Genomic DNA, 24,058 nt, shown 5'->3' on the forward strand with positions numbered 1-24,058 from the left:
TGGGCAATTGGGGTTAAGTGTTTTGCCCAAGAAGTCCACAGCTAGGAAGTGTCTTAAGGCCACTTTTGAACCCAACACTTCCCATTCCTAGGTCTGGCTCTTTATCCACTGAGTCACTTAGGTGCCCCATTAACTTCATTTTAAAAAAGAATAAAACCAAATTACCAGTATGGTATAAAATGTAAAATGAAAAGAGTAAATTCACAACCAATGAAGAGGAAATTAAAGCAATTATTAGTTCTTTTGCTCAATTATATGCCAATAAATGATAATATAAGTAAAATAGATATTCTGAAATATATAAATTGCCTGATTAACAGAAGAAGAAATAGAATACTTAAACAGTCCCACCTAACTGCCACTTCTCTATTTTTTTTATCACAACCTTGCAATTTTTTTAGGAATATATTATGAGCCAAACTGCAGCAGCTTGTATTTGGATCATTTCTTTTGGGTCATGGGTTATGTATATGAAGGAGAAAACATGCATGGATGAAAGTTTTGGATCACTGAAAATAGGTATGGAGGATTGTGAGATAGATATGTGTGTATGATATATATATATGTATACATATCATATACAAACATGTATGCGTATGGGTGTGTGGGTGTGGGTAGCTGTGTGCATGAGTATTATTAGAACCAAAAGATTGGTATCTTCATATAGTGGAAAGTATCTTATAGAAATATGGTGGGAGAAAGAAGGCTTCTTCTATTCAAATATGCAAGGAGTTTGGGAATTGGTGACCTTACTTAATGTTCAGTTCACCCTTTTCCATCTGTGGGGAGCTTGACATAACTTTGACAGTGATGACTCTTCCAAATTTCTGGCACTCCACAAGAGAATTTTCTGTTTCCCTTCTGTTAGAAAGTTTAAACGTGAAGCCATTTTCTGTCCAGCTGGCCAATACTACCCGACTAGTGGGGCATTTTCAGTGCTTCTTTTCCCTATTTCCCCAAACCCTAAGCTTGTCTTTGGACTCACTGCCACATTCCAGGCTAGTAAATGACTCTGCTCCCTTTACTCCCCCATTTTCATGCCTCCTGAGCTATTATACCACATTAATACAATTAATACTGAGAACTATTTCAATTGTTCCTTCTAAGCAAAAAACAAGCACAGGCTTCCCTGCTCCATAAGCCTTGAAGTCTATTCAAGTACTTCTAAATTTGGTATCCTTCTATACTCAGTATCTTCATCAGCTTCTCATTCTCTCAACATAGGAAGTATTGCAAGTGGGGAAACTCATTAATATTAGATAGCAGTGAACATTCAGTCTATCATATTTCTTGGCTGACTATCATTGCATCTTTTCTTATAGAGGGATTTACCTGAAGTGGCCAAGAACCTCCCCTTGATTGGCTGATAGCTGCACTGGAAGGGGACCTTTCTACCATCAAAAGATCTTTCCATTCCATTACAAGTCTGCTAATTTCCCAAAAGTCACTTCTACCTTATCTGTCACAAGGGGCAGAAGTAATACTCCATAATCCCAGCTAGGAATGACTAAGGGAGGACAAAAAAATATAGGGACCTCTGTTTAGGAGGACCCATGCAAACTTCCTGAACAAAAGCACCTAAACTTTCATCATGCAATTTGATTCAAAAAAGAAATAATATCTCACTTTCCTTTTGGACCTCTACTCCACTCACCTATGAATATGGATAATCTCAATCAATAATCAATCAAACAGTAATTTCACCCTGAATTCCTGAAGGCTTGTAAAAGAGATAGTGATTTAGTTTTTAGCCCCTTACTGATAATCTAAATACCAAAGGGCTTAACAAATTATAACCTTTCTGCAAGAGACTCAGCCCTGAGGCTGGGTAGGCTAAGGTATAAATAAGATGAGGAATAGGTTATGGAGCTAAATCCAAATACCAAGCATGAATAGAGTTTGTGGGAAGAGAGAAACCAGATTTCTCTGCATGTCAACATTGAAAAGCTTTCCTCTCCATTCCCTTGTGCCTGCAGCTTCTTCTGACAGGTGAGTTATGGTATAGTTTGGGTTCTTCTCTTTGTAGTGGGGCTGAAATATGGAGGGAATAGCCAAGGACAAGAAGTAGAAGAAATTTGCCAGGTATTTTGGAAAGGGTTTCCTTTGGGAGTAGTACATGTGCAGTCGAAACTGTTACTGCCCATGCTTTGTGTTATTCAATAGCAATCTTTGCATATAAGAGGTTAAGGTATTAAAATGATATGTAAATATTTGATTCTGAAAGAAATAAAAATCTAGAAATATCAGAGACACACTAGATCTTAGAATAGAAAAATATACTAAGGAATGATGGGAAAGGTAACCAGATACTTAAGAAACACTGACCCACCCTTACATCCTCTTCCCCTCATCACTAACTTCTCTCTCTCAACCATTTTGACTTTCAAGTGAATCAAAAATTGCATAAGACTTCTTCTCGCTTATTCTACTATCCAAAGATATTAAACAGGAAGAGAGAGGTTTTCATATGTTGTAAGGATGAAGTCAGACATTCTTGTAAAAAGTCTGTGAATGTTTTTGACATAGGTTCCAGCAGTAAGAAGAGTCTCTGACTGCTCTATAAGCAGCAAAAGGTTGCTGACATGAGGCTATTTCTTTGCCTGCTTTCCCTTTGCTGGGGACTTTCATATTGTTTATTCCCCCGAAATGAGAAGCTGGATGCTGAATGGAAAGCATGGAAGACCACATATGGCAGGAACTATTCTGAGGTGGGTGATATCTCATTTGTGAGAGTCCACTATTTACAGATGGAAATGTGCATATTTCAAAGAACTGAATGAAGATATAGTTCCCCTGAAATTTGCCCTACTCAGACTTTCCCCGCCCAATTAGAATATTGAATTCAATTTCTGGCGACCAACTGGAGAATTCATATTCACAGAATGTATTTTGGCCATGAGATAGTGACTACCAAGAGTGACATACCTTGCTTGGTTGAAGTCACTTAGAAGTTTAAGTCATTGGAATAAAGCGTATAGGTATCATAGATGCCTTCTAGGACATGATCATGTGGGAAAGCAATCAAACTTAGTTTACTTTTCTGAACAAGGTAACTATAAGAAAAAAAAAAAAACCTTAGAAGGTATAGATCAGTGATTCCCAAAGTGGGCGCTACCGCCCCTGATGGGTGCTGCAGCAATCCAAGGAGGAGGTGATGGCCACAGGTGCATTTATCTTTCCTATTAATTGCTATTACATTTTTTAAAAAATTAATTTCCAGGGGGCTAAGTAATACTTTTTCGGGAAAGGGGGCAGTAGGCCAAAAAAGTTTGGGAACCACTTCACTCTCTAATAAGGAGAAATTACCTATCAGTCTGAACTGTCACAAAGTGGATTAGGCTGTCCTGGCATGTATTAAGTTAACCAAAGACCTCAAAGATAAAGTCAGCTGCTAAAAATATTTTAGAAAAGACTAATTTTAGTAATTAGATTGGATTAGATGACACCTGGGGGTTCCTCCTGGGTTTGGAATTGGGCTACCAATTCTACATCTTAGAATTCTAGGTCCCAAAGACATAGAGACCACTTGAAGGTGACTCAACTTTGCGTTGAGAGTCAATTTAGGTCCCCTATAGGACTATGCTATAAGGGTCTACTCTAGATAATATAATTAGACACTCAGAACGAAGAGAGCTATTGGCCAGCTATCTCTTCTTATTATGTGGTTCTAAATTTTCCCATAGAAAGAGGACTCTTACAGGAGGCGAGTGTGGGAGAAGAACCTGAAATTAATCAATGAACACAATCGGTTGTATAAAGAAGGAAAGAAGAGCTATTTCATGGGAATGAATCAATTTGGAGACATGGTAAGTCCATGATAAATGCATTCATTCATGAATACAATAGATATTTATCAAGTACTTACTATGTGTCAGGAACGTTCTAAGTGTTAAGGATACAAAGAGGGAAAATATTCTTGTGGAATCCTATCCCACCTTTTATGACCCCATTTGGGTAGTCTTGGCAAAGATACTGGAAAGATTTACTATTTCCTTCTCCAGCTCATTTTATGAATGAATGAGCAAACAGGGTTAAGTGACTTACCCAGAGTCATACAACTAACTAGTACCCTATGCTGGATTTAAGCTCAAATCTTCCTAACTCTAGTACAGGAACTCTTAACTACTGTGCCACTTGGCTACTCAAAGAGGAGGAGATGGTAGGAGAGAACTTCTAGTCTAACTGGGGAGATAACATGCAAACAATATATACAAAGCAAGTTATATACAGGATAAAAAGGAAATAATTAAAAGAGGGAAAGCCCTGGAATGAAGAGATGTTAAGGAAGTCTTCCTATAGAAGGCAGAATTTTAACTGAGACTTAGAGCAGCTAGGTAGCTCAGTTAAATGAAGATAAAGAGGTCAATGGTCAAGTTGGAACAGAAGAGAGAGCATTCAAGGCATGAGAAAAAAAAACAGAAAAAAAAAAACCTGGAGCTACGAGATGGGGTGTCTTGTTCTTAGAACAACCAGGAGGTCAATGTCCCTGAATCAAAGAATACCTGATGAAGAGTAAGGTGTCAGAAGACTGGAAAGGGAGGAGAGGGCTAGTTTATGAAAAGCTCTGAATGCCAAGCTGTGCATTTCATATTTGTTCCTGGAGGCAATAGAAAGAACTGAAGTTTTTTTAATAGGGGCTGACATGAACAGATCTGCATTTTAGGAAAATCACTGAATGCAAAATGGATTGGAGTGGGGAGAGACTTGAGGCAGGCAGACCCATCAGCAGGCTAATTTAATAGTTCAAGCATAAGGTGATGAGGGCTCACACCAGAAAGGGGATAATATCAGAAGAGAGAAAGGTCATACACAAGAATATTGCAAAGGTAAAGTCTCAAGCTTTGGCAAATATATGGTTATGGAGAACAAGAGATAGTGAGGAATCTAGGATGACTTTTAGATTGCAATCCTGAAGGAATGAGAGTATGGTGTTGTGCTCTATAGCAATATGGAATTTAGGTGAAGGGGGTTTATATGAAAGATAATGAATTCTGATTTTGATATTGGGAATTTCAGACATCTAGTTTGAAAGGTCTAAAAAGCAATTGGAAATGGGAGATTGGAAATCAGCAGAGAGATTAAGGCAGGAAAGGTGGATTTGTGAATCATCAGCATAGTGATGGAAATTAAATCCATGAAAATTGATGAAATCACCAAGTGAAGTAATATAGAGGGAGAAGAAAAGATGGCCTAGAGCAGAACACTGAGGAGCACCTATCGTTAGAGGGCATTATCTGGAGAAAGCTACAGCAAAGAGAAAGAGAAGAAATTATTTGATGGGTAAGAGGAAAACCAGGAGAAACTGGTGTCCCAGAAACCTAGAGGGAAAAAAAGAATCAAGGAATAACCAACAATGTCAGAGGCTGCATAGAAGTAAAGAAGAATGATGATTAACAAAAAAGCCATTGTATTTGGAAATTAAGAGATCATTAGCAACTTTGGAGAGGCAGTTTTGGCAAATTGAGAAGCCTGGAAGACAGATTGTAGGGGGTTAAGAAAACAGGAGAAAAAGTGGATGTACTTATTATAGATAGCTTTTATGAGTAATTTTGATAAAGGCAGAAAAATAAAGGGAAGATTATTATGAGGAATAGCAGGATCAAGTGAAGATCTTTTAAGGACAAAGGAAACATAGACATGTTTATTGGCAATGGGAAATAAGCCAGTAGGCACGGAGAGGTTGAAAATAAGGGAAAGAGTAGGGAAGACAGAGAGGGCAATGTATTAGAAGAGATTAAATGGAATGTGATCACTTTAAAATGTAGAGAAGTTAGCCTTGGTAAGGAATAAGGCTACTTCATGATGTGAAAGAAGAATAAAGAAAGAAAAAGTGTCAGAAGACATCTCAGTGATGGGAGATGAGTATGTTTTCTGTAAAATATGAAGTAAAATTCTCCACTGAGACAGTGGAGATATTGAGGAGCAATGGACGGTTTGAGGAAAGATGAAAAGTATTGGGGGAGCCATTGTGAAGAGTGGAATAATGAGCAGTGAGTATCTAGGTGAGGTTCTGTAACATAATTTACAGTGGCATTTATCTGAATGGTTGTGTGACTTACTCCAATTTCTTTAAGCAACATGTATGAGGAAGGGAAAGGAATGAAGGGTAGGAAGGATTTAAGGCTGTGATTTGACTGGGTCTAATCACTGTGATTAGAGATTCAAGATAGAACAGTATAGAGTGAAATTGGTTCACCAAGGAGTCAAGATGGGGAGGAGAAGAGAGAGTGATCAGTGAAGAAGAGATGACCTAGAAAGGAACTTAGAGGAAAAGGGACTGGAGTTCATGGTAAGGATGAAAAAAATATTCATTATATAAGAGAAATCAGAGGGAAAGGTGAAAAGACAAACAATTATGGTAAGATAAGGGGAGATGTCTTTAACTCAAAAATCATATATTTGTGGGGGATTACAAAATTGAAGTCATAACCACCTTTGTGCCTGGCTGACTGAGGAAAGGTGGGAGGAGTGAGAGGTGAGTTGGTTGAGAAATTGAGTGGATAGCATAAATGAGGGAGCATCGGTATGTATGTTGAAGTCCCTCAGTACAAGAATAGGAGCTGGGGAAGAAAGACAAATCCCAAGGCAGGTATCTAACTCATTTAGGAAGGAAGGGAAGTGATCTGGCAAGAGGGGTTGTCTGTAGTAAATAGTTACAAGGATTTTGACTAGATTTTGAATAACAGGAACATCAAAGAAAGAAAAGTTGCCAAGTTGAGGAAGAGGAATGGGGAAGTAGCAATGGGGAAAGGAGAATATTCCAATTTCCCCACCTCTACCAATAAGCAAAGGGAAATGAGTGAAGATACAGCCATAACCAGAAAGGGTGGTGAGGGGAAATATATCATCAAACACTTTCACTGAACAAGGAACACTTTGCCCGACTTGTCTTTCTTTCAGACTGATAAAGAATTTGAGAATAGGCTGAATCTCCATGTGACACCAGTAAAGACAAGGAGAATTTACAGATCCAAGAGAGCTTTTCATTACCTTCCTAAATCCGTGGACTGGAGAAAACATGGCTTTGTGACTCCCGTTAGAAACCAGGTACTATCTCTTATTCAATGTTACTCTTTGGAGTTTTGCATTTACTGAGGATATTTCCCTCTAGTGTTACCACCTATGAACATTTATGACAATCCCTCCTTGCAAGAATCAGGGCCAGGAAACAGTGAGACTTCAACTGACTGATCACTGGACCCAGGATACTAACCATGCCACCTTCACAGTATATGACTAGGCATGGAACATAAATCAGGGCCATTCTACTCAGGGGTCAGAAAAAACAAGAATCTCTTTCCTGGGACCTTACCAAAACTTTTTTTGCTTCCCATGAATTCATTTGTTCCTCCAACAGATACTGATCTGTCCTGTCATATTCAGAGTCTTACACTAAACTAGGCACCATAGGAGTTTGAGTACAAAAATCTTTTAGGTCCTATCTTATCTTTCAGGGAGAATGTGGTTCCTGCTGGGCATTTAGTGCCATTGGATCTCTGGAAGGTCAGCTCTTTCGGAAAGAAGGCATACTTGTGGAACTGAGTAAACAGATGCTGATTGACTGTAATGGATACTATGATTGTACAGGAGGAAGTATCACTGGGGCTTTCGATTTCATCCAGTATCATGGAGTTGTCTCTGAACGCTGCTATCCTTATATGGAAGGGGTAAATGGAGACACATCTGGCACTGCCCTCGTTGGTATTAAGCTGGCCAAATTTGCCAAGGCTGGGGAGAGTTGAACTCAGGTCCTCAGTCTTGTGGATAAGACCAAAGAGACTGAGTTGCTGATAAAGCCAATAAAAAGTTTATAGCGGGAATGTTTCCTATATCCAAGAATACTGATATAATACATGATAGTAATAATACACCCCCCCGCCCAAAAAAAAAAAAACCTGAAGAGAATTTGACAGGGATTGGGAGTGCGGCATTTTCTTTTAAATCTGATAAGTCTGAAGTGAATGGACCAGTAATTTAGGAAGCTCCTCTAATAAATAGGTGAAGGCTTACCGTTCTGTTTCCCCAAGGAGAGATGACAGCTAAGAACCTACAGGCAGAACTTCCTGAAATTTGATATACTGGTTATGAAATAAAAGTTTGACTAGATACTGAGGTTTCATCAGATTCCCAGTTAGTGTATTTCCATTAAAAACCTCTGCTGTCTTCCTCCAATTAACTATCTCTTACAGCAAAATTGGTGGTGCTACAGGCGTCAGTGTCCAGTTATTCGAATCCGAGACTATGTGACGCTCCCCTTTGGAGATGAACAAGCTCTGATGGAAGCTGTGGCAACTGTGGGACCAGTGGCTGTGGGGATCCACACCCCACCATCCTTCCGCTACTATCAAGGAGGTATGAGATCAGCAACCTATGGTGCCAATCAGATACGGTGTCAAAAAATTTAATGCCCTAAAATATGTCAGCCTAAGCTTAATAATAAACACATTTATATAGCACCTACTATGTACCAGACACAGTGCTAAGTGCTGTTTACAAACATTATCTTTTATTGATCCTTGCAACAATACTGAGAGAAATGAGTTATTATCATTCCCATATTATAGATGAGGAAACTGAGGCAAACAGAAGTTAGTGACTTGCACAAGGTCATACAGCAAGGAAGCATGTTTTAACTTATGTCTTCCTAACACCAGTCCTGGTGCTACTTTTTTTTTTTTAATCTTAAATTTGTTTATTTGTTTATGTTAAAATTTCCAGGTAACTCCATCCTTCCCTCAAAATTCCCCATGCTAGAGAAGCCATCATCTGATAAAAAGATATATGTACATATAAAACTATATCTTTAATTCTTTCTCTGGAGGTGGATATGCATCTCATTATTCAAACAATATTTCTTGATTCTGTTCATTTCACTCTTCATAATTTCATGTAGATGTTTCCATATTTTTTAAGTTACTTGCTCATCATTTCTTACAGTGCAGTTGTATTCCATCACAATTATATGCCATAACTTGCTTAGACATTCCCAAATGACAAGCATTCCCTCAGTTTCCAGTTCTTTGCCACAACAGAGAACATTATACATATTCTAGAACATAGAGATTCTTTTCCTTTTTCCCCTTATCACCTAAGGAAATAAACCTAAATAGTTGTATTTCTGTATCAAAAGCTATATACAGTTTTATAACACTTAGGGCATAATTCCAGATTACTCTCCAAAATGGTTGGATCAGTTTGCAGTTTCAGCAGTGGTGTATTAGTGTCCTCATTTTTCCACATACCCTCCATTTGTCATTTTCCCCTTTTATCATTTTTGCCAATCTAATAGGTGTGAGATGATATTTCATAGTTGTTTTGTTTTGCATTTCTCCAATCAATAATGGTTTAGAGCATGTTTTCATGCAGTTACATGTAACTTTCACTTCTTCATCCAAAAATTATCTGTTCACATATTTTACTATTTACCAATTAAGGGGAATAGCTCATCTTCTTACATTTTTGACCAAGTCTCTATGTATTTTAGATATGAGACCTCCATCTGAGAAACTGTTCATAAATTTTTCCCCAATTTACTGAATTCCTTCTTTTTCTTAAGCCCTTATCTTCTGTCTTAGAATTAATACTAAGTATTAATCAAGTCAGTCAATCACAGTTAAGTAACTTGCCCAGGAAGTCCACAGCTAGGAAGGTCAGATTTGAATCCAGGATCTCCTCTCTCCAGGAATAGCTCTCCATTTACTTAGTCACCTACCTTCCACCTACTGCTTTCCTTCTAATCTTGACTACATTTGTTTTATTTGTGCAAAATCTCTTAATGTATTCAAAATTACATGTTTCATATCTCACAAAACTTTCTATCTCTTGTTATTCATAAAGTCTTATTCTATCCGTAAATCTGATGGGTAATGTTTCCTGTTCTTTTAATTTCCTTATGATATCCACCTTCGTGCTTAGGTTCTATATCCATTTTTTATCTTATCTTGGTAAATAGTGCGAGATATTGGTCTATATCTAGTTTCTGACAGACTCTTTTCCAATTTTCCCAATAATTTTTACCAAATACTAAATTCTTATTCCAAAAGCTTGAATCTTTACTTTTGTCAACAACGAGGTTATTATAATCCTATACAATTGTTTGTTGTGTGTTGTTCTGTTCCACTGATTCACCTATTTCTTAGTCAATATGAGATAGTTTTGATTAATTGTTACTTTATAATACAGTTTAAAATCTGGTACTATTAAATCACCTTCCTTTACATTTTTTTCATTAATTCCTTTCATGTTATTGACCTTTTGTTCTTCCAAATGAATTTTGTTATTATTTTGTCTATGTGAATAAAATTTTGGGGGTAATTTAATTAGAATGACATTGAATAACTAGATTAGGTAGGATTGTCATTTTAATTATAATGGCTGTACACACCCATGAACAATAAATAAATGTTTCTCAAATTATTTAAATCTGACTTTATATGTATAAAAAGTACTTTATAATTATGATTGTGCTTTTCCACTGAGCTACCTACTTAACTCAAAGAGGTTTTTTTCTTTACTCAAACCTCACATTCTCTAGGACCTTACATTGAACCAAAATGCAGACTGAATTATATGAGTCAGACTAACCATGCTATACTGGTGGTTGGATATGGACCTCTAGATGAAAGCAAATATGAAGAACTTGGATTGCCATCGTACATGCATGAAGATAACGAATTCTGGATTGCTAAAAATAGGTACAAAAGATGGAAGACAACAAAGAGATAGAATGAAAAGGAATGTCTCTTGAATAGAGAATTCCTTGTAGAGGGAGAAGGGGCAAAGTAGGCTCTTTTACTCAATGGAGTTTGCTAAATTTAAGAACTGAGGCCCTCATTTAGTTTTTTCATCTAAACATAGATCATGTGAGGTAGACCTTCATATCTCCTTAACAGAGCTAATTCATCTCTACTTGTTTTTATTGATAAACAAGGAATTGATTAATTCTGAGTCTTCATAGTAAAATTCTGTTTCTCCAAAACTAGTTACAGGTTGGACAATGAACTATTCTCTCATCTTCAATGTACCTCAAGATTTTTCCAAATCCTAGTTTTTTGCATGGGCCTCTTAGACTATCATATTCCCAGAAATGAAGATATAGCTTCATAATGAATCTTCATAAATAATCACTTATATTTCTAAGGCTCATTCCCTGCCCAGCTCTCTATGTACTAATCAAGTTTTTTTTTCCCTTTCAGCTGGGGTGAGTACTGGGGTGATGAAGGCTACATCTATATTCCAAAGGACAACTCCAACCAGTGTGGCATTGCTAACGACGCCAGCTATCCTATTCTGTAACCAGATGGAGAGATTATTTCCTGTAGTTGGAATCTGGGACCCATAGAAGAAGAAATCCTCTTCCATAAACATTCAGCAGTGATAGAAGAGCCTGATACCTTGGACCAAGTCTTGCTCTCATAACAATGCACTTTCATAACTTGGGCACATTGATTAGCCACAAATGTTGGACTAGATGTTAGCTAGTTATTCTAAAACTGTAATTAATAAGGTAAATATTTTTCTAAGGACTGAGATTTTTTTTATTTTCTCTCTGCATTGAGTGACAGATACATTGATGTCTGGTAGATGAAAATTATGAGAGTTCATCTTAGAAAGAGGGCATTACTTTCCTCTTGGGTATACCTTTAAGTACATTGTGAATTAGGGCATTTCATCCATCCAATAGAAAAAGGGACAATTTGATAAGGGTGTTTCTTCTCTACAATGTCCCTAAGACACAAAGGAATTTTAACTAATTGTTGCCAAAAGTCAAGAAGGGGGCACAATATTTCCTGTATTTCTAAATGGAAACCAGAAGATTAGATCACTGAGATCCAAACTACTAGCAAGGACTCAAACACAGCCTTGTATCACTTGTCCTACTTCACAGGTGGGAAAACCTGCATCCTGGTACCACCATGCCTCTGTATGTCAACCACTCTCCTTCTAGCAACTAAAAATTCCCATTTCCTCCATATGACTTCTCAGTTCCACTTTTACTTTCACCACTGATTATACCTCAGTTCCTCTCACATAAATAGTTTTTACCACCCTCTCTGCCTCATGATATGTCTCTTATCACAACCATACAACTGAACATTGGACCTTCTTTAATAATATAAAATTAAATTATGCTATATCCTTTCCCTAGTTTTTTAAAAAAACACATTTTGTATAATAGTCATGATTGTATACACTTTAATATTTATTTAGCACCTACTAAGTGTTTGATACTTACTAAGCAGTGGGTTCTTTTGTCCTTTATATCTTTCAAGTAAATGTGTGATGGTGAAGTTTTTGTGTACTATGGAATATAGCAAAAAAGATAACTTGTGTCCTACTAATACCCTGATTGGTTCTAAGACAGAAGAGTGGTAAGGGCTAGGCAATGGAGGCCAAGTGACTTGCCCAGAATTACACAGCTACAAAGTGTCTGAGGTCAGATTTGAACCCAGGACCTCCTGTCTCTAGGCCTGGCTCTCAATCCACTGAGCCACCCAGCTGCCCTCTATGGCAAATTTTTAAGTAATTAGAATTGGAGTCCTATCTATCTGAAATGATTGATATTTTCCTTTTGGTTATTAAAAAGGCCACAAATCTTTGCCTTGCCTTTGTAATCTTTCCTATTCCAACAAGGAACACATGAATCGATCATTCAATACCCACAAATTATCTCACTTGCATCAGATTTCCTATGTGTATACTGTATATGATTTAGTTCTTTTTTCTCCTGCCTTTGATAGAGTATCATGTCTATTTCTTATAAGCAGAGAAAATGGAATTAAGAAGCAGAATAAAAATATACCCTCTCTAAGAAAGCCAATATGGGAATTTGTTTCCTTTGATTATGAATGTTTTCATAAAACTTTTCTTTGTTTCATATCTGATAGGAGTGGGAGGCAAAGAAGATTACTGGTTAGTGAAGACAAAAGAAAAAATAAAGAAAAGAGAATCATTGGATCTTTTTTTTATTCAGTGACTACAATAACAGAAAAACAATTGATTATATATTTAGAAATCAATCCATTTGTCAGACAGCTACTAAGTACTGGGGGTAGAAAGGAAAGCAAAAGTCATTCCTTCTCCTCAAGGAGCTTGAAATAAAGTGGGAAGACACAGACAAACAAGCTATATAGGTTAATTTAAAAATTAGGGGAGTTAGAAGGAAGGCATTAGAATTGAGGGGTTGAGAAAGACTTGAAGTAAAAGTTGAAATTTTAGTTGAGACTTTAAGGAACCCAGGAAGGTCAGTAGGTGTTGTTGAGAAGAAAGAGCATCCCAGGCACAGGGGACAGAAAATGCTTGGAGTCAAGAAAAAGAATATCTTGTTCTTGGAACAGCAAGGAGGCCAGTGTCACTCAATCAAATTGTACATGATGATGAATAAGGTTTCAGAAGATTGGAAAGGAAGGAGTAGGCTAGATTATGAAGGGTTTGAATGTCAAATACAATTTTGTATTGTAAGTGTGAAGCCCACACCCCCTTTTAGGATTATAATAATATTAGCCTTTATGGTTGTTTTTATAACATAATCATTAATTTTGAGTTAATAGTCAAATAATATAGTTTGCTTTATAAAAATTAGCTAAGAAAAATACAGTTTATGGTGGTATTAAATCTTGTTTGCATCTTGACCTTAAGCCTATAACCCAGAAGTTTCCATTAATCCTACCACATCCCTCTCTGTGTATGGCAAGATAGTTGGACAGGAGGTAGAAGACTGCTCTTGGGTATATGACAAGATGTTCAGATAAGAAGAGGAAGGCTGGTCTTGTTTGTATGACAAGATGGACAACAGGAGGCAGAAGGCTACTCTTGTTTGCACATATCAGTCACCCACCTGCTGACTCCTAATATTACACCATAATTGTCAGTAAAAACTCCAAGACCCAGACTGAGTAGTGCAACGGCCTTAGAAAGATCAGCTATAGTAATAGACATAAGTTACCACCCATAGTGATCTTCCTAGCTTAATCAGCACTTGCATCATTATTAAGAACTGCTCATTTGAAAGATTTTGCATCCATTCTGTTTTAGTTTTTATTGTATTTTCTGTCACTACATCATCAGATTTCTTGGAATAAAAAAGGCTATCTCCTAAAGCTCAGGGTCTCTGGTTCTGATCTTGACCAGAGTGCAGCTTTATTGTGAGACTGGCCATTTCTCAATATGCCTATCATTCAGCCTGGAGATGATATTAGTGTGATATATTTTCACCACAGTATTTGCAGGCAGTGAGGAGCCACTGGAGTTTACTGAGTACGGGGCACAGGATGACATGGTCAAAGCTATTCCTTAGGGAAATCCCTTTTGACTGTATGGAGGATGGATTAAAGTAGTGAGATACTTGAGGCAAGCATATTACCAGCAGACTATTGCAAGACTCAAGGCATGAGGTGATGAGGGCCACAGCAGAGAGATAGCAATGTCAGAGGAGAGAAGGGGTCACATTCCAGAGAAGATGCAAAGGTGAAATTAATTGGTGTTGGCAAAAGACTGGATATGGGGGGTAAGAAATAGGAGTCCAAGATGAATCGTAAGTGAGGAAGAGAATGAATTTTCTTTTGTACATGTTTAAGATGACTCCTGGGTATCTAATTTGAGATGTCAGAATGGCAGTTGGAAAAAGGAAATGGGCTGGGGGGGATGGGAGTTAACCGAGAGGTTAGGGCAGGATAAGTAGATTAGAGAATCATCAGCATTGAGATGATATTTAAATCCATGTGACCTACTGAGATCACCAAGTGAAGTAGTAAAAAAAGAGAAGAGGATCTACCACATGATCCTGTGAGCCATTTACAGTTATAGAATGTGATCCAGATGAGGATCTAGCAAAGGAGATTGAAAAAGGAGGAGTCAGATAGGAGGATAACCAGGCAGAGTGGTGTCCCAAAAACCTAGAGAGAAAAGAATATCAAGGAATGAAGTGATTAACAGTGTCAAAGGCTGCAGAGAACTCAAGAAGAATGAGGACTGAAAAAGACTATTGGATTTAATAACTAAGATCATTCCTAACTTTGGAGAGAGCAGTTTCAGTAGAATGATATGATAAGAAAACCAGATTGTGAGGATTTAAGATGAGAGAGGAGAGAAACCGGGTATACCTATTATAGGTAGCCTTTCCAATGACTTTAGCTCCAAAAATCAGAAGAGATATAGGATGATCAGAGGATGAAAGGACTGAGGAGTTTTTGAAGATGGAGGAGACATGGACATATTTATATTTGTAGTCAGAAGGGAAGGAGCCAGTAAAGAAAGAGAGACTGAAAATAAGTGATACTAGAGAGGGCATTCTATTGGAGGGAATGGAATGGAATGGGATCAGTTGAGCAAGTAGAGAGGAATTAGCCTTTATAAGGAGTAAGGTTAGAAAGAAAAGCAAACTGTGCACAAAAGAGATTCTTGTATGAATCTTCCTTTTCTATTCTATTCTATTAATGGAAATATTCACTTTATTCAATGCTTTTTGAGAACAAAAATTCCTAAAAAATAAAAACCATTAGCAAAGTTAAACTCAAAGTTGTAACATCCCTCAAATTCTCTCTGATCAGCTTACCCTTAAGTGTCAGATGTCATTAAGTCCTATGTGTTTGTCCCTATCCCTGTAGTTTGTCTTTACATACTGCCCTAATTTGTAGTTATTTATGTACATGTCTTATTAGTCCCGCTAGACTTTAATGCCTAACAAATCAATAAATGATGCCTGAATAAATAAATGAATTGGGGATATTCCTGAGCACTTTTTCCTTTATCAAGAAAATCTTGAAATCAGATATTATTCTTTAGAGTGATCTGACCTTTTGCTAACATAGCTGGAAAGCTGGCTAAGCCTCACCTTAAGGAAGAGCTTACAACATTTTTAAGAAAACAAAATCTACTGATTGAAAGCAGAAGTTGAGAACTAGTTCAACCATTTTAGAAATTATTTTGAAATATGCAAATAAAATGCTGAAACTTCCCATACCTTTTCATTCACTAGTAGGCATATATACTAAAGCTACTTACCAAAAAGCCCCATATAATTCAAAATCTGGCTTTTTAGTAGCAATGACCTGGAAATAAAGTAGATTCATCAAGTGGAAAATGTCTAAACAGGGATACATGAACACAATGGAAAATTACTGTTCTATAGGATAATGAAGAATTGTAGGAAAGATTTACTTGAGCAAAATGAATTAAACAGAGAAAACTCTACAAGATGACTATAATGTAAATGTAAAGAGCAGTAGTCACAAAACACTCAAAAATTAACATTTAAAAATAACATAGAACAAACTTGACCAGAAAGAAAAAATATGAAAAAAACACCTCATCCTTTTCCTTTGTGGAAGTGACAAACCGATGGACAAAAAGGCTGATTCTTTTTAAGATTTTTTTCAATGCATGGGCCAATTTTGCTCCCATTTTTCTTTCTTTTTTTGTTTTGAAAAAAAATTTTAAAGGGATGACTCTCAGAGAAGAAGTAGTTAGGATACAGATGGAAACATGAGTGCAAACAACATGAATAATAATTAAATTTTTTAAGTCCTGGGACAGAAAAAAAAAAGATTACCTCTAGAAGTGTGGAGGATTTTGAACACACTAAAGATATTGGGCCAAACCTATAATGATTAGCATGGATCAGTCAATATACATTGAAGTTACTACTGTATCAAGAATGGGGCTTGGATGGGTAGGATTGAATGGATAAGGGAAAAGTTGACAGCTCTTACACTCCAGAAGATTAGCATTGATATCTTTATATCAAAGGCATGAATGGAATATTCTTATTCTTCTGCCTTCGAACTTACTGTGAATAGCCTCTGATATCTACCCTCATTAAAAGGAAAACAAACTGTTTTATTTTTTCCCCATGCTTAACTGTGACCAATGCATAGGAGATATTTAATAAATGCTAGATCATTGATTAAGTTATAGCTCACTGTTGAGAAGATCAGATTGTGGGAAAATAATACAGTTTCTAAATGCCAAAGTGAAACTAGAATTCAGAAAGAGAGTTTCAGTCGGTGTTTGAGAATAGTCAAAGAAATAAAATATGAAGGCCTGAATTAAGGTTAAGGGATATCAAAGAGGGATTAACCACAGGTGATAAATAAAAAGCAGTAAGAAAAGTCTGAGTGAGACAAAGGTGAGATTTTGTAAAGAGGGAAGAGAAAGAGTATAAATATAAAGCTTTACTTTGCCAGGAATGCTCATCTACTTAATATAAGTGTACTCTTCAGAGGAATTCAAGTACTTAAGATGTATGAACAAGACTTTCAGAGCTCATCCCAAGATGATCTGATCATGATTATGAGAAAATTTGCAAGTATTTTACAGAATTGTTCTCTTAATTAAGTCTGTCACATTCTTCTGAATTAATTCATAATTTCCTACTAAATGCCTCACTTCTCCCAACTATTGTTATATTCAATAATCTGGGAAGAGATGGATGTCACCTTGACTGACAGGGATGGCAGTCGAGAGACTCGGAATGTTCCCAGCTGTCGTGAGCCAGGGACAAACATCGCTTGGTCTCACCCTATAAATACCCCTCAAAGCCACTTTGGAGGGAAGTCTCTGGACTCAGAAGTCTCTGGACTAAGAGGCTGAGAACTGGAGATCACATATCTCTGCCAACCTCTGTGGTTCAAGCTGGGCAGTGGGTGGCTGGAAGGGTGGTTTGAAGGGTGGACGGGGTGGTTTAAGAAAAAGAGGGTAGGAATACACCTGAATCTATTTCCTGATAGACTGTGAGAGCTAGTGAATCACCAACACTAGGAGTGAGGGAGCTGAGAGAATAAAAGACCATCAATACCTCTGCAGCAATAGCCTTCCCTACTCTCTGGCTTGGCTGTGGCCAGGCGGGGCTGGAGATAGAGGGAAAGAATGAAATTTCCAGCCTCCACCTGATCAATAGCCTCCAGTCCTGATTGTTAATTAGTCTATAGATAATAGATCAATAGGGTTTCCAATCCCCAATCCTTGACCTTGTTATCCTTTCCCTACTTATAGATAAAAGAGTGTTCAACAACAAGTACCTTCCTGAGTGGTCTTTGGATCAGGGCCCTTGGGAAGGGAGTCAAAAGCAGTCAGATCCTGAACGTTATCCAAGGCAGATCAATAGCCCAATACCAATTTATCCAACCCCAGATTGGGCCTGGAAAAGTTACCCATCTATCTAACCTCTCAGGGGTCCTTACTTGGGCAGCTGTTAAAGAATCCCTAGCAGGTTATCAACCAAACCTGTTAGAGAGAAGGGGATAACTTACAGCAGCAGCCAGGGTGATAGGAGTAGGTGTTCCTCCCACCAACTGCAGCTGAGGAGATCATAGACAGATACACATCATCACCATCATTATATCTCTATATCTCCCTTGTACCCCATTATTCCTATAACACTATACAAGTACTTAGTCGGCCCTCTAGCAAGAAGAAATTAAGCAGAAACAAATATAAAATCCCAAGTACAGTCCCTTTAAAAAAAAAACTCATCTATGATATTCATGATTGTATACATTTTACTTTTTTCCCCATTTAGCCTATCTTTCAGATGGATGAGTTTTCCCTTTAATCTGTTCCAAATAATTCCTTATGATCACACCTATGTCTTGACTTATTCAAATCAGGGATGGCTAGCCCAAGAAAACATCTAAGAAATTATATTGTTTCTAGATGATTTCCATCAAAAGAAAAAAGCTCCTCCTTACAAAGAAACCTGAGGTCAGCAGGGCATTGGATATAAAGGTAGACAGGCTCATGAAATAAATAAAAAGAATAATTTGATTACTAGATATAGGAACCAGGAAAAGATGAAACCATGGAATCCATCTTCTAGGGTTATGAATTTTTTAAACAAAAACATCTATTATTTAAAGGGCATCTAATACTTTACACTGATAACTATTAAATATCCTCTAATGAGATATACCTAATAATCTAGCCTTTCAATATCTTCTGAATCCATACCTATATATTAGTTAACCTGGTAGGTTAGCTAACCCAATGAAATCCAGTTTGTTGGGAAAAGGCAAAATAAACTCATGAAACACATCAAGCTTTTCTATGTCTCAACAAAACTAATTCTTTAGTACCTGCAAATTACAAAACACAATAAGTGTTAGAACAAGAAATTTCACTTGAAGTTATCAAAAAAATGCATAAACTAACTAGACGTTAAGCTACAGAAATTTACTTAGGTCTTAGATCAACACAAAACCAAATATACTTCATAGGAGTGGCATAGGACAACTGTAAGGAACAGCCCTTCCTGTTGTTATATTCATAGTCTTGGATGAGATGGATGCCACCTTGACTGATAGGGATGGCAGTTGAGAGTTTGGAATGTTCCCAGGTGCTGTGAGCCAGGGGCAAACATCAGTTAGCCCCAACCTATATATACCCCCCTGACAGCTACATTGGAGGAGGTCTCTGGACTTAGAGACTCAGAACTGGATATCACAGTTCTCTGAATTGAGACTGGTGCAAGCCTTTGTGGTTCTATCTGGGCAGTGGGTGACTGAAGGGTGGTTGAAGGGTGATTGAAGAAGAAGAGGGTAGGATTAAGCCTGAATCTATTTCCTTGCTAGACTGTGAGAGCTAGTGAACCATCAACACTATTGGTGAGAGAGCTGAGAGAATAAAGACCATCAATATATCTGCAGCAATAGCCTTCCCTATTCTTTGGCTTGGCTGTGGCCAGGTCTGCCCAGAGATAGAGAAAAAGGGTGAAGATCTCAAGCCTCCACCAGCTTAGTATCCTCCAGTCCTGATTACTAATTAGTCTGATAGATAATAGAACAATAGGGTTTCCAATCCCCAATCTTTGACCTTGTTATCCTTTCCCTACCGATAGATAAAAGTGTTCAATAACAAGTACCTTCCTGAGTGGTCTTTCAATCATGGCCCTTGGGAAGGGAGTCAAATATGCAGTCAGATCCAGAACACTATCCAATGCTAATCAATAGCCCATTACCAATCTATCCAACCCCAGGTTGGGCCTGGAGAAGTTAACCATTCATCTTACTTCTCAAGAGTCCTTACTTGGGCAGCTGTTAAAGGAATTATTGACAAGAATCAACCAAACCTGTCAGGGAGAAGGGGCAGCAGCACCCAGGGTAAGAGGAGTAGGTGTCCCTCCCCACCAAATGTAGCTGAGGAGACTATAGACAGATACACATCATCACTATCATTATATATCTATATCTCTCTCTACACACATTATTTCTTTAACACTGTCTGCATACAGAAGATGAGAGGCAGTAATGGTCTTGAACTCCTGACCTTAAGAATTTCCTTATAGGATCTTAGATCTCATCTCATTCTCTCATGCCAAAGTCTTAGCAATGAGTTGGTGTTAAGTGTTGCATAAACTCAGGGATTTCTTCATGTATTCTACTTTCCATATATATAGTATACCAAAAGGTACAGGTCACCTTTCCTCATCTCAAACAGAGAAATTAGACTTATCAAGCCTTTCACAGACTGTGGAAATTAGAAAATTCACATGACTATGTCTGAGAACAGGTCCTGTGGGAAAACATCCCCTTTCCTTTTATTTTCCTACTTTTTCTCTCTGGGCTAGATCTCTATAGCACAGAAACACTTTTATTATGTTGACCCTATCCTGTAGCCTAAAATCCTTATTCCCTGGGGTTCCTTAGAATGATAAAATCTTAGAGAGGAGATCTTAGAGATGATCTATTCTAGTTTCTTTATCTTACACTGGAGGAGATGGAGGCATAAATAAACAAGTAACTTACCTAAGGGCATAAGGTTAGCCAGTAGCAAAGCTGGGACTACATCCCAGCTCTCCTGAGACTTCCAGTGTTTTCCCTATGCCCCACTAGATCACCAAATTTTGTTTTATTGAAAAATGAAGTTGGCCCAGCTGCCATATACATGAATATATCTAAACTATGAATTCCAAAGCTGTCAGCCCATTCATGTCTCAATATTCCACTTCCATCCATGATGAACAGCAGACCCCCCCACTCTGAAGCTACCTCAGCTTGGACTGATATTAAACCATAGCCTTGGGACTGAGGCTCCTCATGAATAATGATGAATTACTGTTTCTCTCCTTTGGGAAAAGTCAGTTACTTCAGAGATTTATTTCTGTTTATTCTGTTCCCAATTCCATTTACTTTCTTTGATCCACAAGGAGATACTGTGGAACAATATCATAGTAATTTTTTCATTTCCAGTAATTCAGTTCTTGTTTGCCAAAATCCTATCCTTTTATTTAGGCTCCCTGGGACTCATTGTCAAACTCCCTGGACTGAGACTAGTGTAAGAAAACTCTCCAAACTCTGTCTGTGCAATTTCCCCCACACTAAAGAAGGAAAAATGTCCCCTTAATTTTCATTTCCTGGTTTCTATACTGTACAGGATCCCATTGCTAACTGAGTTCTTTGTTGTTTTTCAATTAAGGTGAGGAATGGGGTGACCAAAGCTACATCTTCATGGCAAAGACCATTATGGGCCAGCAATTATGGCATTGCCACCAATGCTAATTATCCTTTGGTGTAACCTAATGAAGAAATTACTATGGTCAATTAGATTCTGTGGTCCCCAGAAGAAGATATCTTCTTCATGCATTCAGCTATGATAAGAGACCCTGATACCTCAGATCATCTCGATGTCTCCATACCATAACAGTGTATCTTTGTAGTTTGGGAGTATTTGTTTGCCACAAATATTGGGTGTAAATGTTAGCTGGTTATGCTAAAATTGTAAGGAATAAAGTGAACCATGCTTCTAGCACCCAGATGTTATCAGAAATCCTAATATCTGGAAACAAACCTCCTTCTCACAACTATGTACCTTCATAGCTGGGTGGAATTGTTTTATTACCCCAAATATTTCTTTCAGATGACTGAATATTTTCAAGTTGTAAAAAAATAAAGTAAATGCCATTTTGAAAACCAGATTTTTTTTTATGTGTCAGATGTCAAGTGTCTGGCAGATGTAAGGTATGAGGATGTCACTTCTATACTAGAGGTATTTTTATGGTCATTGTAAATGAAAGTGTCCTATCTCATCAGTAGGAAAAACTAATCATTCCCTAAGGTTGTTTCTTCCTTAAAACCTCCACAGAGCACAAATTATTTCTAATTCTATCTCTGCTGGAATCTAAGAGACCAAAATACTCTCAGTAATTCTAAATGGAAGCCTGAAGATTACAATAATTGAGATCCTAGACTACATCTCAACTCTATAATACATGTTAGCCCAAAGCAATACAAGATTCCTACTTCAGATTGGGAGCGAACTCACAACCCACTGCCTTCTAACCATCCTTTTTTCAACCACTCTCTATTTTACATGCTCAGATCTCCCAATTTCTTTCATGTCTGATTTATGCTCATTTTATTCAATTGTCTTTGCTTTACGAATTGCCTGTATTTCAGTCCTACTCAAACAAAATGGTTTAGCACCTCTACCCCACACTAAGTCCATATTTTTCATCTCAATTATACAACTAAAAAATAGGCCTTCTCTAATAGAACAAAATCCAGTAGAGATGAATGTAAAACCTGTCAACTGTTTTTTAAGAAAAATATACCATACCTTTGATGTTTGTGATTTTATAAGTACTTCATTTATCAACATTTTATCTGCACTTAAAATATGTCACACAACTGATAAGTGTTGGGATCTCTGTATCTTTCAATCAACTGTATTTTTGACAAAATGTTGTACATCATGGAATATTGCAAAAAATAACCTTCCTCTTCCTTGGCTAATGTCCTTATCAAGAACATGGTATGGGACTTAAGTTCAAAGAAGATTCTAGTTCCCTCAGGAAAAAGGGAGAAGTTCCATAGTATCTCCTTGTGGATCAAAGGAAGTAAATGGAATTGGGAGCAGAATAAAGAGATATAAATCTCTGAAGTAAAATGACTTTTTCCCAAAGAAGAGAAACACTAATTCATCATACCTGCAAGCAAGAATTAAGGCTTAGAAAGAGTAAGACCATCAGAAGACCAGGGTTAGAACTCTGATGTAATTTCATTAAAGTTTCCATTGAGCTTTCTAAGTAAAAATCATTTCTGTATATATATTAAATGGCTAGGTGAGGAAAAGCCCTATATTAGACAACAGATTTTAAAGATAAATGGATTCTATTGAACTTTAAATGATTTACATCTTAGATGCAATAAAAAAAATTAATAGATAAAATGTGTGATTAGTTTAAGACAGATGTGGCAAACTCCTACCAGACCCTTCTGATTATCATGCTAGTTAGACCAGGGTAATATTAAAATTGTGTCTTTTTTTAGTTCCCCTGACCACTTTCTCCATCCTTCTAGTTAGCACAGTAAGTTTATAGGGAGCCAGTATACAGTAACAATAGTAGAAAGTAAGATTGCAAAGGAGGATCTAGAAGTTACTTATAAACTCATAGATCAAAGGAGCAGAATAATGGTTACTTGTAAACTGTCTCCTAATTATTTAGTCACATCCTGAGATATATGCTAAATCAGGGGAAGCCAGCTAGACCTTGCTGTAAGGATCTTTTTGTTTTATTAACAGCTGATGGTCTATAGCCATGTTTGCAAACCTATGACATGGGTGCTGGGGGTAGTTGCTCTACTCCCCCTCTCCACTGTGCCTCAGGACATTTTTCATTTCACCTTCCCCTCTCCCAGCAGCCCATTAGAAAGAAGTGCTTCCTCCCTCCCCTGTCTGGGGTAAGGGGATGGCTCATATGCAGCATAAGGGTGCAATTAGGGCACTTGGTCTCTAAAAGGTTTGCCATCACCCGTCTATAGCCTCAGATAAGTTCCAGACTTCCCATGAAAGAATACCATATGTTGCTCATCACTTTGAGGTGATGTGCATATGTTAATGCACTAAACCCCAAGGTGACATGAAAAAGTCTATTTCCCCACCAAAATGCAATAAGACAGCACCCAAATTCATAAAGGAGAAACTGGCAGAGCTCAAGAAGGAAATAGATAGTAAAACCATACTAGTGGGAGATCTAAATGTTCCTCTGTCAGATCTAGATAAATCAAACCGAAAAATAAATAAGAAAGAGGTAAGAGAGGTGAATGAAGTCCTAGAAAAATTAGAT

At 37.4% G+C, this 24,058-nt stretch overlaps 2 protein-coding genes and 1 pseudogene across 2 annotated transcripts in view; all 3 read left to right on the top strand.

The window, feature by feature from the left end:
- Positions 1–24,058, top strand: part of LOC123233687 (zinc finger protein 850-like) — a 312,250-nt gene that overhangs the window by 158,312 nt on the left and 129,880 nt on the right. The gene's annotated exons all lie outside the window — the stretch shown is intronic.
- LOC123237346 (procathepsin L-like) lies at positions 2,583–11,295 on the top strand. The gene is made up of 7 exons (XM_044664213.1): positions 2,583–2,708; positions 3,684–3,806; positions 6,901–7,047; positions 7,455–7,667; positions 8,190–8,352; positions 10,535–10,694; positions 11,196–11,295. Exons 1-7 carry the CDS (start codon positions 2,583–2,585, stop codon positions 11,293–11,295), a joined length of 1,032 nt encoding a protein of 343 aa, XP_044520148.1.
- Positions 17,239–24,058, top strand: part of LOC123236591 — a 14,305-nt pseudogene continuing 7,485 nt past the window's right edge.

This window comes from Gracilinanus agilis, chromosome 2 (assembly GCF_016433145.1).
Source record: "Gracilinanus agilis isolate LMUSP501 chromosome 2, AgileGrace, whole genome shotgun sequence".
NCBI lineage: Eukaryota > Metazoa > Chordata > Mammalia > Didelphimorphia > Didelphidae > Gracilinanus > Gracilinanus agilis.